This window comes from Peromyscus californicus, unplaced genomic scaffold, assembly GCF_007827085.1.
Source record: "Peromyscus californicus insignis strain IS unplaced genomic scaffold, ASM782708v3 Scaffold_8__1_contigs__length_139910024, whole genome shotgun sequence".
Taxonomy (NCBI): Eukaryota; Metazoa; Chordata; class Mammalia; order Rodentia; family Cricetidae; genus Peromyscus; species Peromyscus californicus.
The window spans coordinates 51,791,754-51,813,075 of NW_026294606.1; the positions used below are offsets into that span (position 1 = coordinate 51,791,754).

The 21,322-nt window shown below is 39.8% G+C and overlaps 1 protein-coding gene across 13 annotated transcripts in view; it reads left to right on the forward strand.

Annotated features, from left to right (window-relative positions):
* Positions 1-21,322, forward strand: part of Zmynd11 (zinc finger MYND-type containing 11) — a 91,523-nt gene that overhangs the window by 59,483 nt on the left and 10,718 nt on the right. For 7 of the 13 annotated variants that reach the window (XM_052726886.1, XM_052726888.1, XM_052726889.1 and 4 more), the window contains exons 4-7: positions 4,494-4,538; positions 7,201-7,362; positions 19,094-19,171; positions 19,738-19,830. In XM_052726886.1, the coding sequence (XP_052582846.1) occupies positions 4,494-4,538; positions 7,201-7,362; positions 19,094-19,171; positions 19,738-19,830 (378 nt within the window). The remainder of the gene's footprint in view (positions 1-4,493; positions 4,539-7,200; positions 7,363-19,093; positions 19,172-19,737; positions 19,831-21,322) is intronic. The other 6 variants (XM_052726890.1, XM_052726895.1, XM_052726894.1 and 3 more) reach the window with 2 other exon arrangements.

Consider the following 21,322-nt stretch of genomic DNA (forward strand, 5'->3'; position numbering starts at 1 on the left):
AGGCAGGTCTAAACTGTGAACTGACAAGTTAGTAAATGCCCTCCACACCACAGATACTATGTATGTTATTTAAAAGTTCTCTCCTGAATAAAAAGTATACCTCAAGAATGTTTGATGGAAGGAAGGGCCACCTTTTCCAATTTATACAAAGTTCTGTGGGCCAGGGCATTTGGGGCTTTATAGTTTCACCACTTTGTGGTTTCAGTTGCTTTGGTGCCCTACAAACTTGAGTTTTAGAGTGCAGTGTGTATGATGAACACATCGTTCAGGTTACAATAGGCTTTTAGTAAGGGGGTTCTGTTATTTAAGAATAGGTGCTAATGCTCTTCTTCTTATTCCTCTGAAGAGAGAAGCTGTAGTATTGGAAGTGGGTAAACAGGATTAATTCTTGAGTCTTACAGGCTTTGTCTCCTGAATTACTTTATGTAGCAGAAGTTGGACGATGCTTGTCTTAACTCCCATCAATGTGTGGAGAAAGAGAAGCCAATTAGTATAGTTTTCCTTTCTCCGACACAGCTATGGTAAAAGGAGCTTAAAAGTCAGTTTGTTGGTATAACATTGTTAATACACTCCTACTACCTCTTTTTCTCTAATGGTCAATTTTAGAACTTGAAACAATCAAAAAACATGCATCTCTGGACCATGATTTTTATTAAGTACAGCAATCATGTCCTAAAAGCTCCCTGTCCTATATGAAACTATATCTGTCTTTGAGGAAGCTAGTATATTATAATACAAAGGCAGAGGCCCCGTGTTACTAAAATTCCTCCTTCTAGCATATTCTCAGCCATTTTTCATTGGTGATCTCATACACAATTTGCACCTCCCTGTGTAAGCCCAATTCTGTTGGAGAAACTATGGTCAAAATGTTTAGTGTCTAAGTATCTTCATGTTGATTCCCATATGTGTATATGAGATGGTGGAATAAAACAGCAATCATTCACAACAAGACTACTCCTATTTCTAAATGGCCTGCTTACACAGTAGTCGATAAATAAGTATACACATCAGTCTGTTTTCTAAATGACATATCCACAGTACTTGAAAAACACACGGGAATTTTTGTGGTCATCTGAAAACTCCTAGACTGGTAATAACATTACATTAACTGATAGGGTCTGAGTAGTTCTTATAAACATGGTTTTCTTAGCTTTTGAAGTTCTGTTGGTGAGAAGACATGGAGTGCCTTTTTGCTATCTGAACATTTAATACTTTGTCATGTCGACACCTTTTCTCTTTTCAGTTTTTAAAGCTAGCAGAGTGCACTTTTTTTTTTTTTGGCATTCTATGCAAGACTGGCCCAGTATTGCAAAATAATTAATGAATGCATACATATACATGCGCACACACACACACACACATGCTTGAATGTATATATGCCATACATGCATGCATACATGCTCATGTTCATAGACTGCTTTATCATCTGCTTACTCTAAAGTACACATGATGGGATGCCATATCTCCAATATTACATCCCCTTTATTCTTAAATTTTGAGAATTATATTTCTTGGGCAGAGTTTTACCACTTGCTAGAGGACTGAAGTTTAGGATTTACGAGTTGTCTTTGTAATCAATAAGTTAATGTCTTACAAATTAGCCTTTGGTTTATAAAGTGCTCAGCAAGGGTAGGAAGGTGTTTCCAAAATACTTATTTTAACATAGGAAGCAGGCAACCTTGAGTTTTGGATCATTTGCAGATAAAATATATACAAATGTATCTTGAAACCAGGTGATTATTATGAACTGTTGGTGAGTTCCAACTTTATTGACAGTTCCCAGGGCAAGGCCACACTTTTATTTGTAAGTGATTTTGATCCTGGTAGTAAAGAATTGGTTGCTAGTGTTGACTATGGCTTAACAATCTTTTATAAAAATGATGTTGCTTGTAAAACTTCTTTCTCTGTCTATGGACCTGCTGGATTTGGACTCAGGACCTCATTTCTTTCATAGTTCATGGCAGTATAGGGATCAGGCATCTGCTGAGAGCCACAGATTGCAGTTTTATGTAGAATCCTCTGCTCTCTTGTTTTCCTGCAGTGAGTCCAGACTAAGTGCTGCACTTTCAAGTGAATCATTCCTAACATCAGGACTTCAAGCTGCTCTTGGGCCTGAGAGCATCATTCTAAATGAAAAGGGGCATTCTACATTTTTCTTTCTGTATTTTTCACTTCTCAATTGTCTTAGGTTTTTGATATTTTTTAAAAGCATAATTAATGGAAATATGTATTTTGTGGTTTCCTAAAGAGATGAGCATATTATCTTAGCAGTGAATGGGCTGAAACCCCACCCCCAGTGGGGCAAGATGGACACTTGGAGGGAGTGCCGTCATCTGTTCTTTCCAACTCAATGCCAGCTTGTAAGAAGGGTTGACTTATATTTATCTTGAAATTTAGCTAAGTTCATGCCTCTTAGGTAAAACATTGGATTAGAATTGATGGCCTTGTTCCTCACAGACCTTACAGCCTGAAGCCACAGCAAGAGGGGCTTCCCTGGCTTCATTCTTGAGGAAACATGTCGAGAGGCTGCTGAATTCAACCTAACTAGACATTCCAGTACATTGCATATATAAAGCATGTAAATTTAAGAATTAATTTTAAAAACAATTTAGATTTTGGCCCTTTTTTGTTATAGTTATATTTGTCATTAGACTTTTGTTTCTTTTTTCTTTTTGGGGGGAGCAGGGGTTTGACACAGAGTTTCTCTATGTAGTCTTGGCTGTCCTGGAACTATGGAAGTAGCTCTATAGACCAGGCTGGCCTCGAACTCACAGAGATGCACCTGTCTATGTTTCCCGAGTGCTGGATTAAAGGCGTGCGCCACCACTGCCTGTCACGTTCGTTGTTTTAAATACCCTAAACACAAATTTCAATGTACGTTGATGTTGTTTGTGTTTAAAAATTGAAATGTTTTTATTATCTTTATGTCATTTATGTATGTATATTATGTATTTTTTCTTTGAATATTCATTCCCAACCTTGGTTACAAAAAGAAGTAAACAGTCCTTTATTTAGTAACTAGTAAGTAAATGCTGGCGATTGTTAGTTAACTAGAAACCAGTTACACTAGAGTATTCTGTGATTTGAAGCCGTGATTTACTGAGAAGTGACTCCGTTAAGAGTCTGTTTGCTCAGTGGGTGAGCAAACATTTTGGGTGGGTCTATCCTTCTCCTCATGTGTTGGTGGACTGTGTGTGTGAGCTCCTGCTGTTTGGCCCTTTCTCCTTCTGAAGTCTGTTTCACTGAGCAATATTGTAACTTATTTTCTATACTGAAAATCACTAAAGATATGTAACCATCATATCCTCCCATGTAAATGCTTAGCTGAATTTGTTAACAGAATTAAATTAAACCTAGAATGGTAGAGGACTCACTTTACATTGTATCTGCATTAAAGCACACTGTCATACACATGCTTAGTAGTGTAATATGGGTCTGCTCATAAAGACATAGGGAGTTCAAAAGATAAAATTGCCTTTGATTATTGAAGAGCCTTGATCAGAATTTGGAATACCTTTTTTCCAACAGTTCTTCAAACGCCTCCCTTGGTACATGGCCAAACATCTTTCTGAGCTTCCTTTTTATCCCTGAATTGGAGCTAATTATATTTTCTGTTCTGCCTTGCTCAGAGAAATGTTGTGAAAATCAGATATGATAATGAGTTCTGAAGTGCTTGGAGAGAAATGTACTCATGTGATTAGAAGCATGTTATTCATTTGTGGCGGCTTCATTCCTGTTTTGTGCAATACATAGATAATAACACTGGCTGACATCTCCTGAGTGATCAGGCTGTGCCAGACACTCCTCTGTGCACTGTGTACATATGAACTCATTTGATTCTTACCAAGCCACAGGAAACAGCTACTGTCATTCTGTTCATTTTACAGATAGAAAATGACATATAGAGAAGCTAAGCATTCTGCCCAAGACTATATGGCCATGAGTATCAGGGCCAAGATTTGAACCAGCCTGGTTCCAGTGTGCTAACCGAATGTGTATCAGGCTGCTGCTGGTGTTTGCTCCTAGGATCTGAGGGCAGCCTGTATAGATTTCATGCTGTGGTGAGAGATTGAGTTTACTACTCTCACATTCATTATTCTGATTTTTAGACAGTTCAGTGTAATCCAGTTTCAGACCAATCAGACATGCATTCCTGGTAGTGTACAGGTATGGGTGGCACAGACTTTATTTGCTAGTAAGATGTTTTCCTGACATGACTGTACATTTCATGGTATATGAATTCCCCAAGAGATTTCTCATTGTCTATCCATAGCCTTCTTCTACAGTCAGTGACAACTCTTAAGTTTGCATGCTACCATCTTTTCATTAATGATGAGCTCATTAATAGACTTTTGTTAATATTGTCAGCCAAGTAGTATGAATTGTACTTCAAGTAATAGACCATGTGTGAAATCCCTTTAGCCCTGTATATTATCTGATATGAGCAAAATTGTGGTAGAGAGACCAAGATGATCTTGTTTTTATTTTGAAAGGCCTACAGTATGCAGCCTTTCTCCAGGACAGCAGCCCCAGACAAGGTGAACTAATTTTGCACTATGTTGTTTTATTTTAATTCTGCTTTTTTTTTTTTTTTTTTTTTGTAATGGAGTTCTAGCTTATTTAGGTTAGCTCAGTTAACTCTTGCTAGACTTGTTTGTGAAAATTGTAAAGTCTTTACACTGCTTCCAGTTTTGAACTTTGTGTTAGTGGGTTTGCTTTTTAAAGCATTCTTGTTCTGAAATAGCATTTTACGCATGCTGCTAACTAGGCTGTATCTAGAGCAGCTGATGACTTCTGGTGACATCCAGTGCAAATATAAACTTGGCTTATTGGCATAGTGACAGATGTGTGTCAGCCTCACTATTTAATTTCTGTTCACTAAAGACAAACTGGAGGCAGCTTGGTCATGGTCCACATGACTCATTTACACCTCAGAAAAATTTTAATAGTTTCTGAATTAGTGATGTTTGTGTGTTTGGTGTGTTATGAATAGCTCTTGCCATGATTAAAATAACAAGAAGCATTGTCTTCTTTAATCCATGTGATGATAGAGTTAGTGATATCCATATGAAAAATATACCCAAGCCAGGTACAGAGGCACACGCCTGTAATTCTAGCACTTGAGAGGCAGATCTCTATGGGTTTTAGGCTAGCGTGTTTTACACAGTGAGTTCCAGGCCAGCCTAGTCTACACTGTGGGTTCCAGGCCTGCTAGTGAGAACTTGTCTTATAAAAGAAAACATAAAAGTATTTTTTAAAAAAGTTAATAATATCAAGCAAATTAATTTAAAAAGTTTCTGTACTTTGCTTCACTTAAGTTATGGTTGCATTCCTGCAAATTTTTTTCAAAGTGTAGAGTTAAGCACACAACAAGGACAGATCCATCTCAGTGTCCGTTTCATAAGTAGGTAAAAAGCGTGTGGTGGAAAGAGGAAGGCGTTGATGTGGACAAGCTGGAACTGTGTTCTTCCTGCCCTCTTAACCATCCCAGTAACTACTATTTGACCCATCATGTGAAGATGAATTAAAATAAGAAATTAAATCATGAAGGATGGCAGTTTCTATTATTAGTCAATATATATAAATCATTAATGTCCTTTAAAATATTTCCAAACAGCCATGAGAATAAAATATTTGTCTAACTGCTTAGAACAAGTTCTTTAATTAAAATATAGACTAGAATTCTGAGGCTTATTTATATTAAAAATTTTGAATATGAAAATGAGATAGCTAATATACAATGTGTGTATAAGCTGTCTATCTGAAATGTGACTCGCACTTTAATTTTAATTCAGCTAAGCACCACATACATGTCTTTGGTGTACCTCAGTCAAACTTGGTAGTGTAGATACTTTTTTCTGAGTTTTATGTAAAATTAGTACTTCATGATTGCAGTTCAAATGGATTGCTCCATCAGATGAGTGTACATTATTGTTCTGGTCAGTGAAGACCATCAATTTCTTAATGAAACGTTAACCCAGAAAGTTTAGATTTCTACAGAATTGACTACTCTGTCCTCACCGTGGCTCTGGATGTGGGTTGGACATACACTGTGAACATTAGTGACTGACTATGCTCTTTGTGAGTGGATGTTGGCATTCAAATGTGGTTGAAGTAATCAATGCTTATTGAATACTAGCTTGAACCCCATTTTCTGGGATAATATTAGCATCTGAGAAAATGAGGAAGCCACTCAACCTTGGAAAGAGTGTGGATATACATAAAAATAATGGATAGCTAAACCCAAATGTGGAATGTCAGGATCCCCACCGGAAGTAGCCTTGGTGTTAAGTTTTCCCTTTGTTCATTTGACTTCCACATCTACAAAAGAAGGTCAAGAGTTAACCTTTACTCTGAAGTATACTTTAGAAAAAGCGAAGAGTAACATTTAGAAAGAATGAATTCTAAGCTAAAAGCAAGTCTGAGTCTTCCTGTCTCTACTCCGCCTGCCCTGGCTATTCAGAGACCTCACTAGTCAGACCTGTTGAAGAATGCTTGTCAAGCCTTTGTGTTCTTTGATTGCTAGGACTAGCCACATCAAGAAGCGAGCCTGCTTCCTTCTGTTTCATACGGTAATCAATCTCTTTCAGATAGTGTGACTAAACCTTTAGTTTCATATTTTCAATTTATTTTTCTAAATTCAACAGACCCTGAATATTTGGCGACTTGTCGGGACTTGGGCATTTTGATTAGTTGTTATTTTCAGTTAAGCATCAAATACTGTGGATGAGAGACGAGCACAGTGAGCTCCACCACATGGGACTATGCACCCCGTCCCCGCAGTATGGCGGCACTCAGTTTATAATCTGTAAAAAGCAGGACAAAACACAGGTTTGTCTGTTTGAAATATTAAGCTGCCAGTTGGTGTGGGGCACTCAGCTTATAAAAGACACCATTCCTTATGTTGTAGTTTTAAATGAAAGATAATATTAGACCTGGGGTTGGCTTTGGGCATAATTCACTTTGGAGCTGTTTGCTATCAGATCATGTTAAGGTATTTCTGCGTATTGATACTACATAGGAGAGAATCCAAGTTTTAAAGAAGTCAATTTCTAGATATTTTCTCTCTTGTTTTAACACAATAAATGTCTTAAATTGTTTATAATGCCTAACTTGTGATGGACTTTAGTTTCAATTTTGTTGTTAGTTATTGAAGATATTGACAAAATATCATACGAAATTATTTTGTATTTTTTGTAGGACTGGGAAACAGAAACTCATGACTGGTATTGTTTTGAATGCCATTTGCCTGGAGAGGTGTTGATATGTGACCTGTGTTTTCGTGTGTATCATTCCAAGTGTTTGTCTGATGAGTTCAGGCTTAGAGACAGCAGTAGTCACTGGCAGTGCCCAGTTTGCAGGGTGAGTACCTATGAGCTTTCATGTGCTGGTCAGAGGGTTGAAATTTATGAATATAGTGTCACCAAGATACCCCAGGTGGTCTTGCCAGGTGAATGATAAATCCTGGAGGGTGGGGGTTATCTGCTGAAATTACTGTGACAAATGAACACAACACTCATAAATACACATACAAAGCATACCCCATGTCTCAGGGTTTACATTTCAGAGAATTTTAGTCATATGAAAATATCTTCTCTTCCCATACTTTACACCTATTTCTAGATTATGTGACTGCTTAAAAGGATAGCTTTTCAAAATATGAACTACTTGCCACATGGAGTTCTCTTCAATAATGATCTTGTAATTTGTGGCAGAGTTGATGCTACTGAAAATACACATGGGCAAAAGGCAGAGTATGGGGAGTATTCGTGATGAGCTTCCTGTCTTAGAGCTGTGGAAGTTACTTTTCTGTCATCATGACTTAGTTTATTCTTTGCTTATACTTTATGTGGAGGGTGGAAGGATGGGACATTTGCACATTAAGAATTCCAATTACTTGTAAAATGCATTGTGCGGTTGGTAAAATACATATTTGCACAATAATTTTCCCTCATTTTTCTCACTGACGAATATGCATGCTGTGAGATTGTAGTGCGTCTGCATATGAGCGATGTGTGCTGACTAAATACTGCATTTCCCAGGGCACTGATGCTGATGGTACGAACTTGTTTGGTTGCACGGACTGTTGTTTTATAATTTGTATTACTCAGCAACTTAGCTGGAATCATGACATTGTCCCAGTTACCCAGGAGTTCAGATTCTGAGTATGTCTTAAATAATGCTTTAGTAATTTGAATGTTTAATTTCTCAAAATTTTATTTATGTTATTTTCTCCTCTTTAACATCAGTCAAAGATTTCATCTGGGCATGATCAGTGAATGTCCAGACCCATCCTCCATAGTAGCCGAGTCCTTGGTTACCTCAGGACACTTGGTGCAGTGTTTCCTTAGGAACTGAGGTCTTGATTACCTGAGCCCACTTCACCCAGAGTTTCCTTACTAATTGAGGCCTTGAATTACTTGAGCCCACCTCACCTAGTTGTCACTTTGTAAGTGAGGGCTTGAATTAAATGGGCTCTCTACCCAGTCCTCCCTTGGGAACTGAGGTCTTGATTACCTGAGCCCACTTACCTTAAGAAGTATATAAAAGGCAACTAGGACAACATTAGAGACCTGTTTCAGGTGAATTATCGGGAAAGGTGAGACAGTATCAATAAATAAATCTGACTGTATCAGTGTCAAAGCTGAGGCTGTAGATTTCTTCTAGATATTCAGCAGCACGTGATGTCCACGTGGAGTTAGTACAGGCATGCAGGTCACCATTCTGAGCAGGGCTGGTGTCACTTAGTTCTCTTTTCACAGATTTGGATCATGCCTCTTGAAACCAAATACATCTCTCTTATATTCTAGGAAGTAAAAACTTGATCTCTCAAGAGGAAGAGCTGGGCCTGGTGGCACAGGCCTCTAATCCTAGCTACTCAGGACTGCTTGGGCTACAGAGTAAGTTTAGGGCCAAACTAGAAAAATCAGAGAGGCCCTGTCTGCAAAAACAAGCAAGCAAGTAAAAAACTAAAGATGACTTCTCTCTATATATATATAGCTCAGCAGTAGATTCCTGACCAGCTCTCCTAGCATGTGGGAGAGCCTGGATTCAATCCCTTGTACCTCATCCCTGAGAGAGGGAAAAGTGAAAGCACACCAGTGAACACCAGGAACAAGGGAGCGTGAGACCCACCCACACCTTCAGGTTGTTACAGTTGATGTTCAGTTCTTACTTCCTAGAAGGAGTTGAGGTAAAAGACTGAGAGTTTTGAGGCAGGGTGACCGCAGTCAGGGTTTTGAGTTATTTATATAAGAGATAGAAAAGGAATCATACTTTAAAGAAAATAGTATGCGTGAGGTTTTGTTTCTGTTTCTCATTCACAGTTGCTCTGCTGGGTTCTGATTAGGTTGTTGTTGTTGTTGGTGGTGTTTGTTTTGTTTTTGTTTTTTTAATATTTCATTGTCAATTGACTCAAATGCATGGCCTCATTTTTTTTTTTTTTTTGTTTTCCCTTGTTCAGTTTGGATGTGTTTATGATACAAGGACATAATTGTACTTATGCAAATGATACTGTAAGTCACATAAAAAAAACTAAACTGTGTATGTATAGTATAGTATATGAACTAGCCTCCAGTAAGACTCAGAAAGCCTGTGTTTGAGGCTGAATGTGGGGAATTTTACCTTCATCTCTGAAGCCTCCAAAGAAACCATCATTTGTTAAGTTAGGTCTATTCTGTTGATTTAATAGTTATGTTCAAGAAAAGGTAATTGCTAATGATTCTTTTTCTAGTATGAAAAGAAATAATAACCTGAAAGTTGTAATGGAATTTTAAATGTGTATCAGGTGAAATTTAGTTTTTAAAACAAAATAAATTTCAATAAAAGCCTTCTTTAATATTTAACAAATGAGTATTCCTATTGAAATATTCCTGGACTAAGAGAGCGTGGGGTTCACATACTAAAACTCTAGAACTGTGGTTCCGATTAGAATAAACTTCCTAGTCTCTTTCCCTCTGTGGAATGTCAGACAGTTAAGTAGGATAGTTACGTATACACACAAAGAATTTTGTAGAAAAGAACCTTATTTCCAGTCAGGCAAAAATAGCAGACAGAAATCAGTCATTCTTACCAAAATTGAAGTTTAAAGCAACATGCTCTAATAACCGGTAGAGAGCTGAAGACTTTTCTGCCGTAGGTCCCAGGTGTTTGGAAACACTGCTCCCTCCCCGCTGTGAACTGCACTGTCACACCAGTCACCTTGTGTCTCAGGTCCGAAGGTTGAGAGGACAATGTGCACCTTTCCCAGCCAAAGTCATTTCCCAGTTTTCTGATTACTTTAGGAATCTTGCATTGCCAAGAACCCTTTAGATGCCTGCTTTCCAAACCATGGATGTATCTTTGCAGACACAGCTAATTGTTTTTAAAGAGTAGCCCATGAATATCTAAGTAGATTTTACTTTGAGAAAAGTATCCTCACCGTTATATACTCGTTTCTGTGAACTTACTAATTTAGAAAATATTTTAAATAATTTTTAAAAACTGTTGTAAAGAATTAAAGTAAAATAAGAAAAGCAAATTCATAGAATTCCTTTTCTGTAGGTGAATATTCTTCAGGCTTCTTGTGTTGTGCGTATGTGTTTGTGTGTGAGTGACATGCACTATTGATACAGTCAGCTTGTCTCCAACTGGCTGTGTCCTAGACATCCTATTTGTACACCTTACAGTAGAGAAAAGCCACGGGTCCCTCACTTGACCAATTCTTCTAAATGTGTATTCATGTGCCGCCTGTCTTTCTCCACTGACAGCTTGTCAAAGATGACGTTCACATTGCTGTGTTTGAAATCATACCCAGTTTCAGCTTCTGAAGACTGTGCTCACTATTTATTTCTTCATGAAGCTGATTTACATTTTATTTTCATGAAAGGATCATGAATTTACTAAGCAAAACTTAAAAAAAATCCTGTTTTGAAAACTCCTTTAAAGATTTTATTTACATAAAGGAAGTACCTTTAAAATACAATATAGTTCATGGTACTTTTCGAAAAGCATGTGTGTGTATTGTATTGTGTGTATATGCATGATTCTGTCTGGTCAGTTCTAGTAATATGAGTTCACTGACTACAATTCTTCAATATGACAAGTATAGACAGTTATATTATTTACTAAGATGACCACGTGCCCTTCAAAGAGCGCCCACTCACATCACAGCGCACGGCAGCTGTTTTCATTGACCCATTGGACTTCATCAGGTGTCTCATTTTTACCTCACTTCACGTTGGTATGTCGGTTCCAGATTGCAAAGTCATGTACCTCTTGGTGTCAGGGTTTGTGGTAGGCGTGTGTGTCTGTGTCTGTGCGTGCACTGCATTCTTATTAGCCTATAAGCTTTGGGGGAGAAAAAATCATAGGACTGTTGGAGTGATACCTGTGAACATTATTCTTGGACTAAGAGAATTGGGAATCATCAGACTAAAATCAGGAACTATGGTTACAATCAGAATCAACTTTCCAGTCTACTTTTTCCTCTTAAAGTGTGGAAAAAATATAGGATAGTTAGAGATCCTAATAAGGAACTTTTGAGCATTGTTTTAACATACAGGCAAGGTCATCTGTTATTAAAACTACACAACCACCTGCTAGGGTGGCACCATACTGCCTTTTGGCATAGTGTTCCCTGGCATTCTGTGGTGGTGGTGGTGGTGGTCTCTGGTGCTGTCCAGTATGAGCCTCCAGCCACATGTAGCTCTGGCTACCACAGCAGACAGTGTTTTGTTTTTTTTTTTCAAAAGTCATATTCTGAACCCTGTACAGTCCCAAGAGAAGCATCTTCCAATGTAAAATGTCACCTTCATCAGAGTGCTATAGCCTTTTTCTCCTCGTCAGACTCTGCTTATTACTTTAAGAATTCTAAAGGAATGGTCTGCACAGACCTTCTCTTCCCAGTGTACAGACTCTGTAGCAAGCCCTCTCTGTGAGAGCAGTGATTTTCATATCTGGGAGTGTGACATTTGCTCTCTAATACCTCATAAAGTATCAGAACATTAACAAGGGGAGCAGAACCATCAAGCAAGTGAAATGTCTCCTTTCCAGACATTTGGTACTTGCCAGTGAATGACAGAGATCGGGTTCCAGAGTGGGCCCCGTCCTCTCCTCCTCCCTTCACCGTGTTCGCCCTCCTCTATGGGTCAGGTTTGTTTTGTCTTGGTTTTTTGTTTTGTTTTTGTTTTTTGACATGGACAAGTTATAGATTCATGTTAGTGCCAGTTTAAATTCATACAGTTTTCATCTGTGACTATAATGTGCTGTGGGCAGCAGGTAGGACACCAAGTGTGACCATGCTTGCATAGTCAGTGTATCTCAGGAAGGGAATAATTAGACGTCATGGTGAGTCCCTTGCTCTCATGTTTGTATCTGGGCCTCAGATGGAATACCGCTCTGAGATTTTGCCCACAAGGGATAATAACAGTGCCACATAACTATTCATCACCTCATCTGACTAAACTCTACATCACTTTACATATCATGTAGTGTTCATGCACACACACACACACACACACACACACACACACACACACCCTACACCAGACACCACAACACACCAAGCATATCAGACACCACACACTATACCAGACATCACACACCGGACACTAGACACTATATACACACACCACATATATTGTACACTGCTTTTGAGTGAAAGGATCCTCTTAAGCAACAAAAGATAACAATTGTTACAGTATGTCTTTTTAAAAACTGGAAAATATTCGTCCCTTCTCAAATATCCACGTGGCATTTTTCTCTTTGAAAAATTTGTTTGTGTATGAATTGCATGGTGAATGAATGTAGCTCAGTAGTAAATTATGGAAGCATAGGCAATACAGATAAGAAAACAAAAAAGATGGACGTTGGAGAATATCATCATCATATAATGTCCTGGGCCTGGGTTATAAAGCACTCTTAGGTTTGTAGCATGTGACTCCCTGACCCTTGACCTCACCTCTAAAAAGTCCACTGAGGTCTGAGAAAGCTCCTTTTAAGGCCTCCGTCCTGTGGGAATGGCTTTCAAAGTCTCCCAAGCTTCTTCTGAATGTGCACAGAAGGGACAGGTTTTACCAAACAAATGGACAAAGACTTGAGAAGTGAACTTAGTGAAGAGCTGGAGACATGGCGCTGTGTTTCAGAGCATATACTGTTCTTTCAGAGGATCCAGGTTCAATTCCCAGCACTCATCTAGGCAGAGCATAGCCACTTGCAACTCCAGCTCCAGGGTACCTGGTGTCTCTGGCTTCCTCAGGCACCAGCCTTTTAAAATTAACTTTTAAGTCCTATGTCAAGCCAGCCCCTGCTGCTTTTTATGTCCCACCCCGGGGGTGCAGTTTGCCCATTAGGTAGATGGAAATCAAAGGAGCAGAATTTGTTTACTATTCAAACTAACCACAGAGTGTCTACATGAGGGAGCATCAGGGAGTCACTGACTGCTCAGAGTACCTGGTGTGGGTAAGTCACATGACTACAGTGTTGAGGCACTTGGAAGCTGTCCCATGGAAAGAGTTGGTGGTTGCATCTGTACTTCTTGCATGCTTTGGGGATGTGGATAGTATAGTGTTTTCTAATTCCTGAAATAGAGTGATATGCAATTAATGCTCACAATGAAATGAGACCAAATGATAAATGAAAGTGGTTTATATGCAAATTTCTTTTATGTGTCTGCTTTGAAATAGCTACTCTTGTTCTTTGGTTAGTCCACTTTTATGAATATGAGCAATTTATTAATATCTTCACCCTAAAGTAAATACCTTTGCTTTCAAGCTCCATATTAACAAATGTAGAATGGAGATTTGTGTTTAGCTGGGAACTTTTCTTGGGCCCCACTCCTCCCTCTGCAGACCCCGCCCTCAGAAAGCCCACCAAGTAGTGGCTCTTCCTCCCGAGCTGCTCAAAGACCTCGCCTACAGGGTATTTAAGGCCCCTCCTTGGGAGCAGAGGTGTGATTTCTCCTTCCCCTGAGATCACCTGGGAATGCTTTGCTCATTAAACCTGGACTTTTAATTTGGCTCGATTTGGCTTATTGCATTGGTGGATAAACCCACAACTGGGGATTCAAAAGCCTTATCAATTTGACTTTTACATTTTTTTTTAATGGTAAGTAATCATAATACTGAAAATAATGAACATTGGTCACATTTTTGTTTTTAAAGACACCAGCATCCTATAAATTTAATTAAAACAGAAGTAGAAATTTACTTTTAACATGATGCTGCCTGAACCATGTACTGTCACCAGGTGACTTTGTTGCTTGGTATGGGCTTAGCCATACAAAAAAGCAACGAGAACTCTGAAAATGAAGAAGCTGTTCAAATTAAGTCCAAGACGGAAACTGTAAAATCCTGCATATAGTTATCTAATCATTGTAGAAGCTACCTAAGCCCACCCCGGTAAGAAAAGAAGTAGCATGATTACTATATTGCATTTCTGTGGTAAATGTAACAGTTTTACAGTAAACAGGCTTGGAAATGACTGATGCCTGTGTGACATGTTTTGGGCAGTAGTGTATTAGATTCTTGTGACTTCTCTTTCAGAGGCTCGTTAGCACTTAACTGAACTTTTTAGATTTATTTTTATTTAGTACATATGGGTGTTTTGCCTGCATGTATGTCTGTACACCCACCACATGCATACCTGGAACCCACAGAGATCAGAGGAGAACATTGGATATCCTGAAACTGGAGTTACAGATGGTTGTGAGCCATCATGTGGGTCCTTGGAATCAAACCCAGGTCCTTACCAGGATAAAAACTCTTAATAAATAAAACCACTGAGCCCCATGAAGCTTATTATAATGCTCAAGATCTGAGAAGGGAACACTGACTGACTGAACAAGGCTGACTCCTGTACAGATGGGTATGATCTGAAGCAAAACTTTTTAGTTTTTGTAGTGTTGAGGAACAGAAAGTATATAATTTCCTCTTGTCCACACTGTAAAATACATGGTATAGGGTGGGAGGGATGTGGAACTACACAGGCAGAGGTCTCACTGTCTGCATGTTTTCCTTCTTAAAAACAGAACAAGTGGTTGGGTGTGCCTTGGCACAACACAGAAAAGGAAGGCTGGCAGGAGAGCTCAGTTGTCAGGCTTAGGGACCTGTGTTCCATCTCTAGAACCTAACATGTGGAGGGAGAGAACTAACTCTCTTAAGTTATCCTTTAATCACTCTGTGTGTTAGTGCTGTGTTTGATAATTTGGCAGGACTGGGCTCTTGACCAGGGAAGGCCATGCCCATGTTCTTAATTCATTTTAATTGAAGAAGGCTAAGGCCTGCCAGTGAAAACAAGCATAATCTTCAAAACCGTGAAGGAGTTGAGGTGTGTGTGTGTGTGTGTGTGTGTGTGTGTGTGTGTGTGTGTGTGTGTGTGTGTGTGTAGTGTGTTGGGATAGGTGGCACTCTGACTTGGGTGTGTGTTTCTGTGTTTGTTGTGTGTTGGGCTCAGCAGTACTTGGACCTGGTCAGGAGCTGTCTGTTTAGTGATTCTGACAATCATGCTTACTTTAAAAGCTATTCCTCCATGGGTTGGAGTAGCTTTTCTCAGGCTACTCAGATTTGTGCATGGCCTAATGGTTACACACTGCCACACTGTGTCTGTGCCTTAGTGGGCAGCCCTGTCTATTTCCTAAAGCTACCCCAGAAGTCTTGCTCTGTGGATTTTTCTTTTCTTTTGGTTTTTGAGACAAGGTTTTTCTATATAGTCCTGGCTGTCCTTCTGAAACTCCCTATGTAGACCAGGCTCTCCTCAAACTCACAAAGATCTTCTGCCTCTGTCTCCCCAGTCCTGGAATTAAAGGCATGTGCCACCACACACAGCTTCTGTGGGTTTCTTTTATGAAATAGTAAATCTGAAATACACCTGGTAATGGGAGAAAACCTACAAGCCCCTCAGGTATAAAAATATCTTGCAGCCCACATTTTGTTCTCATACATCCCTGAGAGAGGTTCTGCTTCTGTTGAGAAGCCCCTCTTTTGTGGGAGGGAGATTCCATCACTCTCTGGGTCCAGACACAGCTCTGTGGTGGCTAGCAGCAGACAATGACCATCAGGAGTGGGAATGTGCAACAGAAGGCTGGACGGCAGCTTCAGGATCTGGAGCAGAGTTCCCTGTTTGTCAGCAGAAAAGAGGGCTTGAGTTTCCAGTAAAAACTACACACTTCACAAACTGATCTGGTTTGCCTGTGAAATCCCTTCGGGTCAGTCCCATATGGCTGAGGGCACTGAAGCTGCAGCCATAGTGGCTAAAATGAAGCCACAAATGCTTAAAATATAACCAACCTCCACAGTGATTTGAGGCACACAGTGAGAGGAGGCACTTCCTTGTATGAGCAGCAGACCGAAGTTGGATAAGGATTGAAAAAAAACCAGACTCAGGCGGCCTGTGAAGTAACCTTCCAAAGGAGCTTTTGAAGACTCACCACTTCACACTTACTCAGGAGGGCAGCAAAAGGTGAAATTTCAATTGCTGCCGCAGTATGTGCCTACTGTTTGTGGTTTTTGTTTTGTTTTTTAATGACCCTAGGCAGTAGGTCACACAGGACAGCATATAGACTGTGACCACTTAAGTCTTGTCCTTCACCCAGCTCGATCAGAACCCTGGGAGTGGCTTATAGACATTGGCAGTTGTCATTGAAGGAAAGATTTATGTTAGAAGGGCACACACAGGTCCCTGTGTGGCATCTGAGGACCACATGGGGCACAGCTGGCTCTTGTCCCTTCCCATCATTTGTCACTGGAGAGTTTACTTGTTCTAGGACTTAATAGAAATGGACACTGGCATCATTTCTCAAGGCTTCTAGCTGGTTTTCATGTGATAGACTAAAGTGGAATGTCTAAACCCAAGAAGAACTTTTCAGGCAAGGGTAAGAGTTTCTTGGAGTAATATATGAAGGTTGTATTTAAAGCATTTGGCCAGTTTCCACTGAACATAGCTAAGGAGGGGAAGCCATTTAGCTATTTCCTGTCACACTCTTCTGGAATAGTTACTTTTCTAGGCTTATGAGATCTGCACTTGTAATTGCACTTAAATCCTCCAGCCACCTGGCTGAAAACAAACTTTCACAGTCTAAGAACTAGTGTCACCCTCTTCCCTACTGTGTATTCCAAGAAAGCGCCACCCTCCCGTTATTGTCCCAGTAATGTTGCTGTGTGCGGCCTGCGCAGATCAGTAGCCCTGATCACACAGATAAAGCTAGAAAGAACTGAACTCAGATTCTGTTGAAGCTAGGTGATGATGGGAGCAAGTGGGAGAGGGAGTTCCCTGAGCCTCAGTGTGATTCCATGCTGTTACAAAGTGTTTTAGAGACAGAAGAATCTAGTGGAGATGTTTCAGCTGTAGTGAGATTCCAGTTCCATCTGAGTTTTGCACATAGGAAAACATAGTATTGCTTTATTTTGTGCAGCACTGGCATCAAAAGAGCTTAGATTCAAGCCAAAAAAACAGAGTGAACCATACCATTGGTTTATGTTTAGAACGTAGGTGCTTGGAGTTCAAAGAGCCGAGGCCACTGTTGCCAGCCACGTGGCCGCAGACAGCCCAGTCGGGCTTGAGTAACTCAAAGGAGGGTGCAAAGAGGACAGATGTTTGGTTTGTGCAAGGCTAGGTTCAGTATTCAGTGAGCGTATTTTAGTACTGTATGAAGGGTTGAATGTGTATTTCCTTGAAATGAGTTACCTGCCTATAGACTGTAATCTGGTCAATAGCATTTCAAGACTTCTGTCGGGTATCTGCTGCTATTGTAGATGACTGCATGGACATTTCTCATTTGAGTTCAGCAGTGCTAATGATGTGTCCATGGTGTATAGAGCAGACCAGACAGGGCACCTGGCTAGGAGCACGTGTTTCCATGCTCCCTTCTTTTTAAAGGATGTAGACTTGTTTTCCTGCATGCTGGGAAAAGAGGCACTTGTCTCCCCTCTTCACCCCTGTATCTAACCACTTACCATCTGTTTGTGTTAGATGATGGCATAGCCCATCAGGCTGAGAGGGGAAACATGGAGTGTGCCTTCTCTTTGCCAAAGAGTCCAGGTGAGAAACGTAAATAGAAGGAAAGCTAGGTCTTAAGTGGTAAATGTCTGAGCAGAGTATGACACATGCCTATAATACCAGCATTCAGCCAGATGAGTACCAATGCCAGGCTAGCTACATAGCAAGTTCCAGGCCAGTCTTATCTGTATAATGAGGCCCTATGTCAAGAAATGAAAGAATTATCTGAGATTATTTCTAGATAGTAAATTGTCAACTTTTTATTAGATATTTTAATATGCATATGTAATGAATCTGAAAATATTTGTTTTTCTCTCCAGGCTTAGCATATTAAAATGACTTTCTGTGTGTAAATTACTTCCTGTGTGTAAAGCTTTCCAGTAGAAATGATATTAACTGTGGAAAAATCATAATCTAGTAGCTGAAAAGTTGTGACATCCATTAAAATAGAGCTAGACCCATTCATCTCTCTGCAGTATGATGTAACAGTGCCGCCTTTGGCCTGGCATGTGCCTTTGTTCTGACAAAGGGACATATGTCCTAGTATCTTAGCTGTCTAGAAAGGACATGAAATGTGAAATCCAGTTTTCTCGAGAGGTAAATCAATTCTAATTAGCAGTCATTTCTATTTCCATTAATCTGGCATATGAGATAAACATGTCTATAGCATGAAAAACAGATATGTTAGTGTGTGTACTCACCATGCACAGTTCATCAACAGATTACTTTTTAATGTTTTAACAAAATATGATATATTGAAATTGTCTGTTTGGTAGTATCAATTTACAGTGTTCCCTAAAAGACTTTAACCACTGATCTTTAGTAAACTTAGAGATTCTCTGTTACAAATATTATTTCTCTTTCTCAGAAAATGCTTTGAAGTTTTAAAATACCAAGAAAAGATAAAATTTTCATTTCTTAAGCATTATGTCAAGGACAACATATTTTTCAATTCCCTCCTTATTGAGAGAAATTTTACTCATGTTATGCAAATACCACAGACTTTATCAAATGTTGGAATTAATCTAACAAAGTATTTAGTCCTTTTTAGTTTCCTGCCTTTTACACATGGACACATAAATGATGGGCTTGTTTGGCCTCTTCTTTCTTTCTTCCCCAGAGCATTAAGAAGAAGCATTCAAACAAGCAGGAGATGGGCACCTACCTGCGGTTCATTGTCTCCCGCATGAAGGAGCGGGTGAGTGCTGCTGAGTCCTGGCATCTTGCCAGGCTTGCTTTGGTCTGGCTCTTAGCACTGTGGTTCTCGCACTGGGAACCGTAGCAACTTCTGAGGGCATATTTGGCTTTGATCTAACTTGGTTTCCAAGACAAGGTCTCAATCTGTAGCCCAGAAATGAACTTGAATTTGTGACCCTCTTGCCTCAGTCTCCTGAGTGCTGGGATTATAGGCCTGTACTACCAAATTTGGTTGCTGTTTTATTCATTTTCTACAACTAATGTTTTTGTACTGGACTGGACTCTGTGTTTTGTCTTGTTAGACATAAGCATTTTGTTGACGACATTCAGTTAAAACACAGTTTAAAAATTAATTTATCAAATAAACATTTGCTTTGGTTATTGCTACTTAAAGTGAAATGGAATTTCTCAAATAGCTGTTCTGTCAAACCTTGAAGAATGCCACATTACATTAACTGTACACATTCTCCATTCATTATAAAGGACATCTTGTGAGATTATAAGATATGTTGAGTTTTAGGAATTGATGCTTTACATAATCCTTTTATGTATTTAACAACCTTTTAGGCTATAGACCTTAATAAAAAGGGAAAGGACAGTAAACATCCCATGTACCGGAGGCTGGTCCATTCAGCTGTTGACGTCCCTACCATACAAGAGGTAACTTGGCTCCTTTTATTTCATGTCCGTGTGTCTTTAACTGTCAGGTTAGAGAGGAAGTTGTGGCACAGCGGAGGTGGCTATGGTGTCATGATGTTGTGCATTCATGCTTTCTAATGCAAATTTTAAAAGACACGACTTTCCACCACTGACAGCTAGCTTCTTGATATTTGTTGATTACAGGAAGATATTCCAGCCTGGGCAGCTTGACATTTTGTATGTAAAGTATGATTTCTGAACATACCTTTCTATTTTAGCAGTGTGCTTGGGAGTTTTAGGTCAAACTTAGGATGTAGAATCGATTTAGTATCTTGGGAAACCATCAAAGGAACAAAACTAGAGTTAAATCTAAAAGAAGTAATTCTTATATCTTTGAGAATGGCAAATAGTGAGTTTTGACTATGTTCACCGTCTCCCTCAACTCCTCCCACACCTAACCCCTCTTTCCACCCACCCAACTTTATACTCTCCTTTTTTTAAAAGCCCATCAAGTCCATCTTGCGCTGCCCATATATCTTGGGCTTTGGTCTTGTCTTTGTGCTACAGTATAAGGTATGAGGATGTAAAGACACAGCCCCACCACCACCACACACCCTGTGCTTGGGCTCCTATAGTTCCTTCCTGCCAAAACCCTCCAGACCCCACTGCCATCATCCCTCCCTGAGGCCTTCTGGATCCTGTAAGGCTCCCTGTGAAATGGGCTGATGCTAGCTGGGTTAATACTTTGGCCTTGCATAAAATGAGAAGTCCTGAAAGGAAAATTAATAGAAAGACAAGATTTTTATGATCTTATCAGTTTAAAATCCAAAATATGAATCATGGTTCAGAGCATAACTCAACAGGAGACACTTTAGGGGTGCTGTAAGGAGGTACTTATTAGCCTGGGAAAGGCCCTGTACAGGCTGATGTACCCCAGCTTTTCAGAGGCAGGAATATAAGGAGGGAAGGCAAGCATCAGACCTGGGATGTGCCACATGGCCTGTAACTTCACATGTGATGTGTTGATGTGAGAAGTGGGAATCTTCACTGAAGGAAGGGCAGTTGAACTAGAGTTATACAGGAAAGAAGCTGTAGGAGCAAAGAGGTGAGGCACACGGGAGGGGCATGGGGTGTGAGCATTCTTTAGAGGCCTTGGCCTTGGCCTTCCAAGTCATTTTTAGGCCAAGATCACTGGAATTCAGAAATGCTCTCTTGCTGTTTAGCTACATACACACTACTTGAAAAAGTTTGGTTTCCTTTCTACAAGGAGGGAAAAGCCCTCCAAATTATTCTGTAATCCTCTTTGGCTACCAACAGTAAAGCTACAGAGAGTGCACTGAAGGAGTCCTTTTCTGTGTCTCGTCCATGTAGAGAAAGCTGTGCATTGCCTTGGTCTACAGAGGAACTCTCAAAACTTCACTGCAAGCTAGTGTCTGTGCGTGCCTTAGAGCAGTGGTTCTCAACCTGTGGCTTGCCTATCAGATATTTACAATATGATTCATAACAGTAGCAA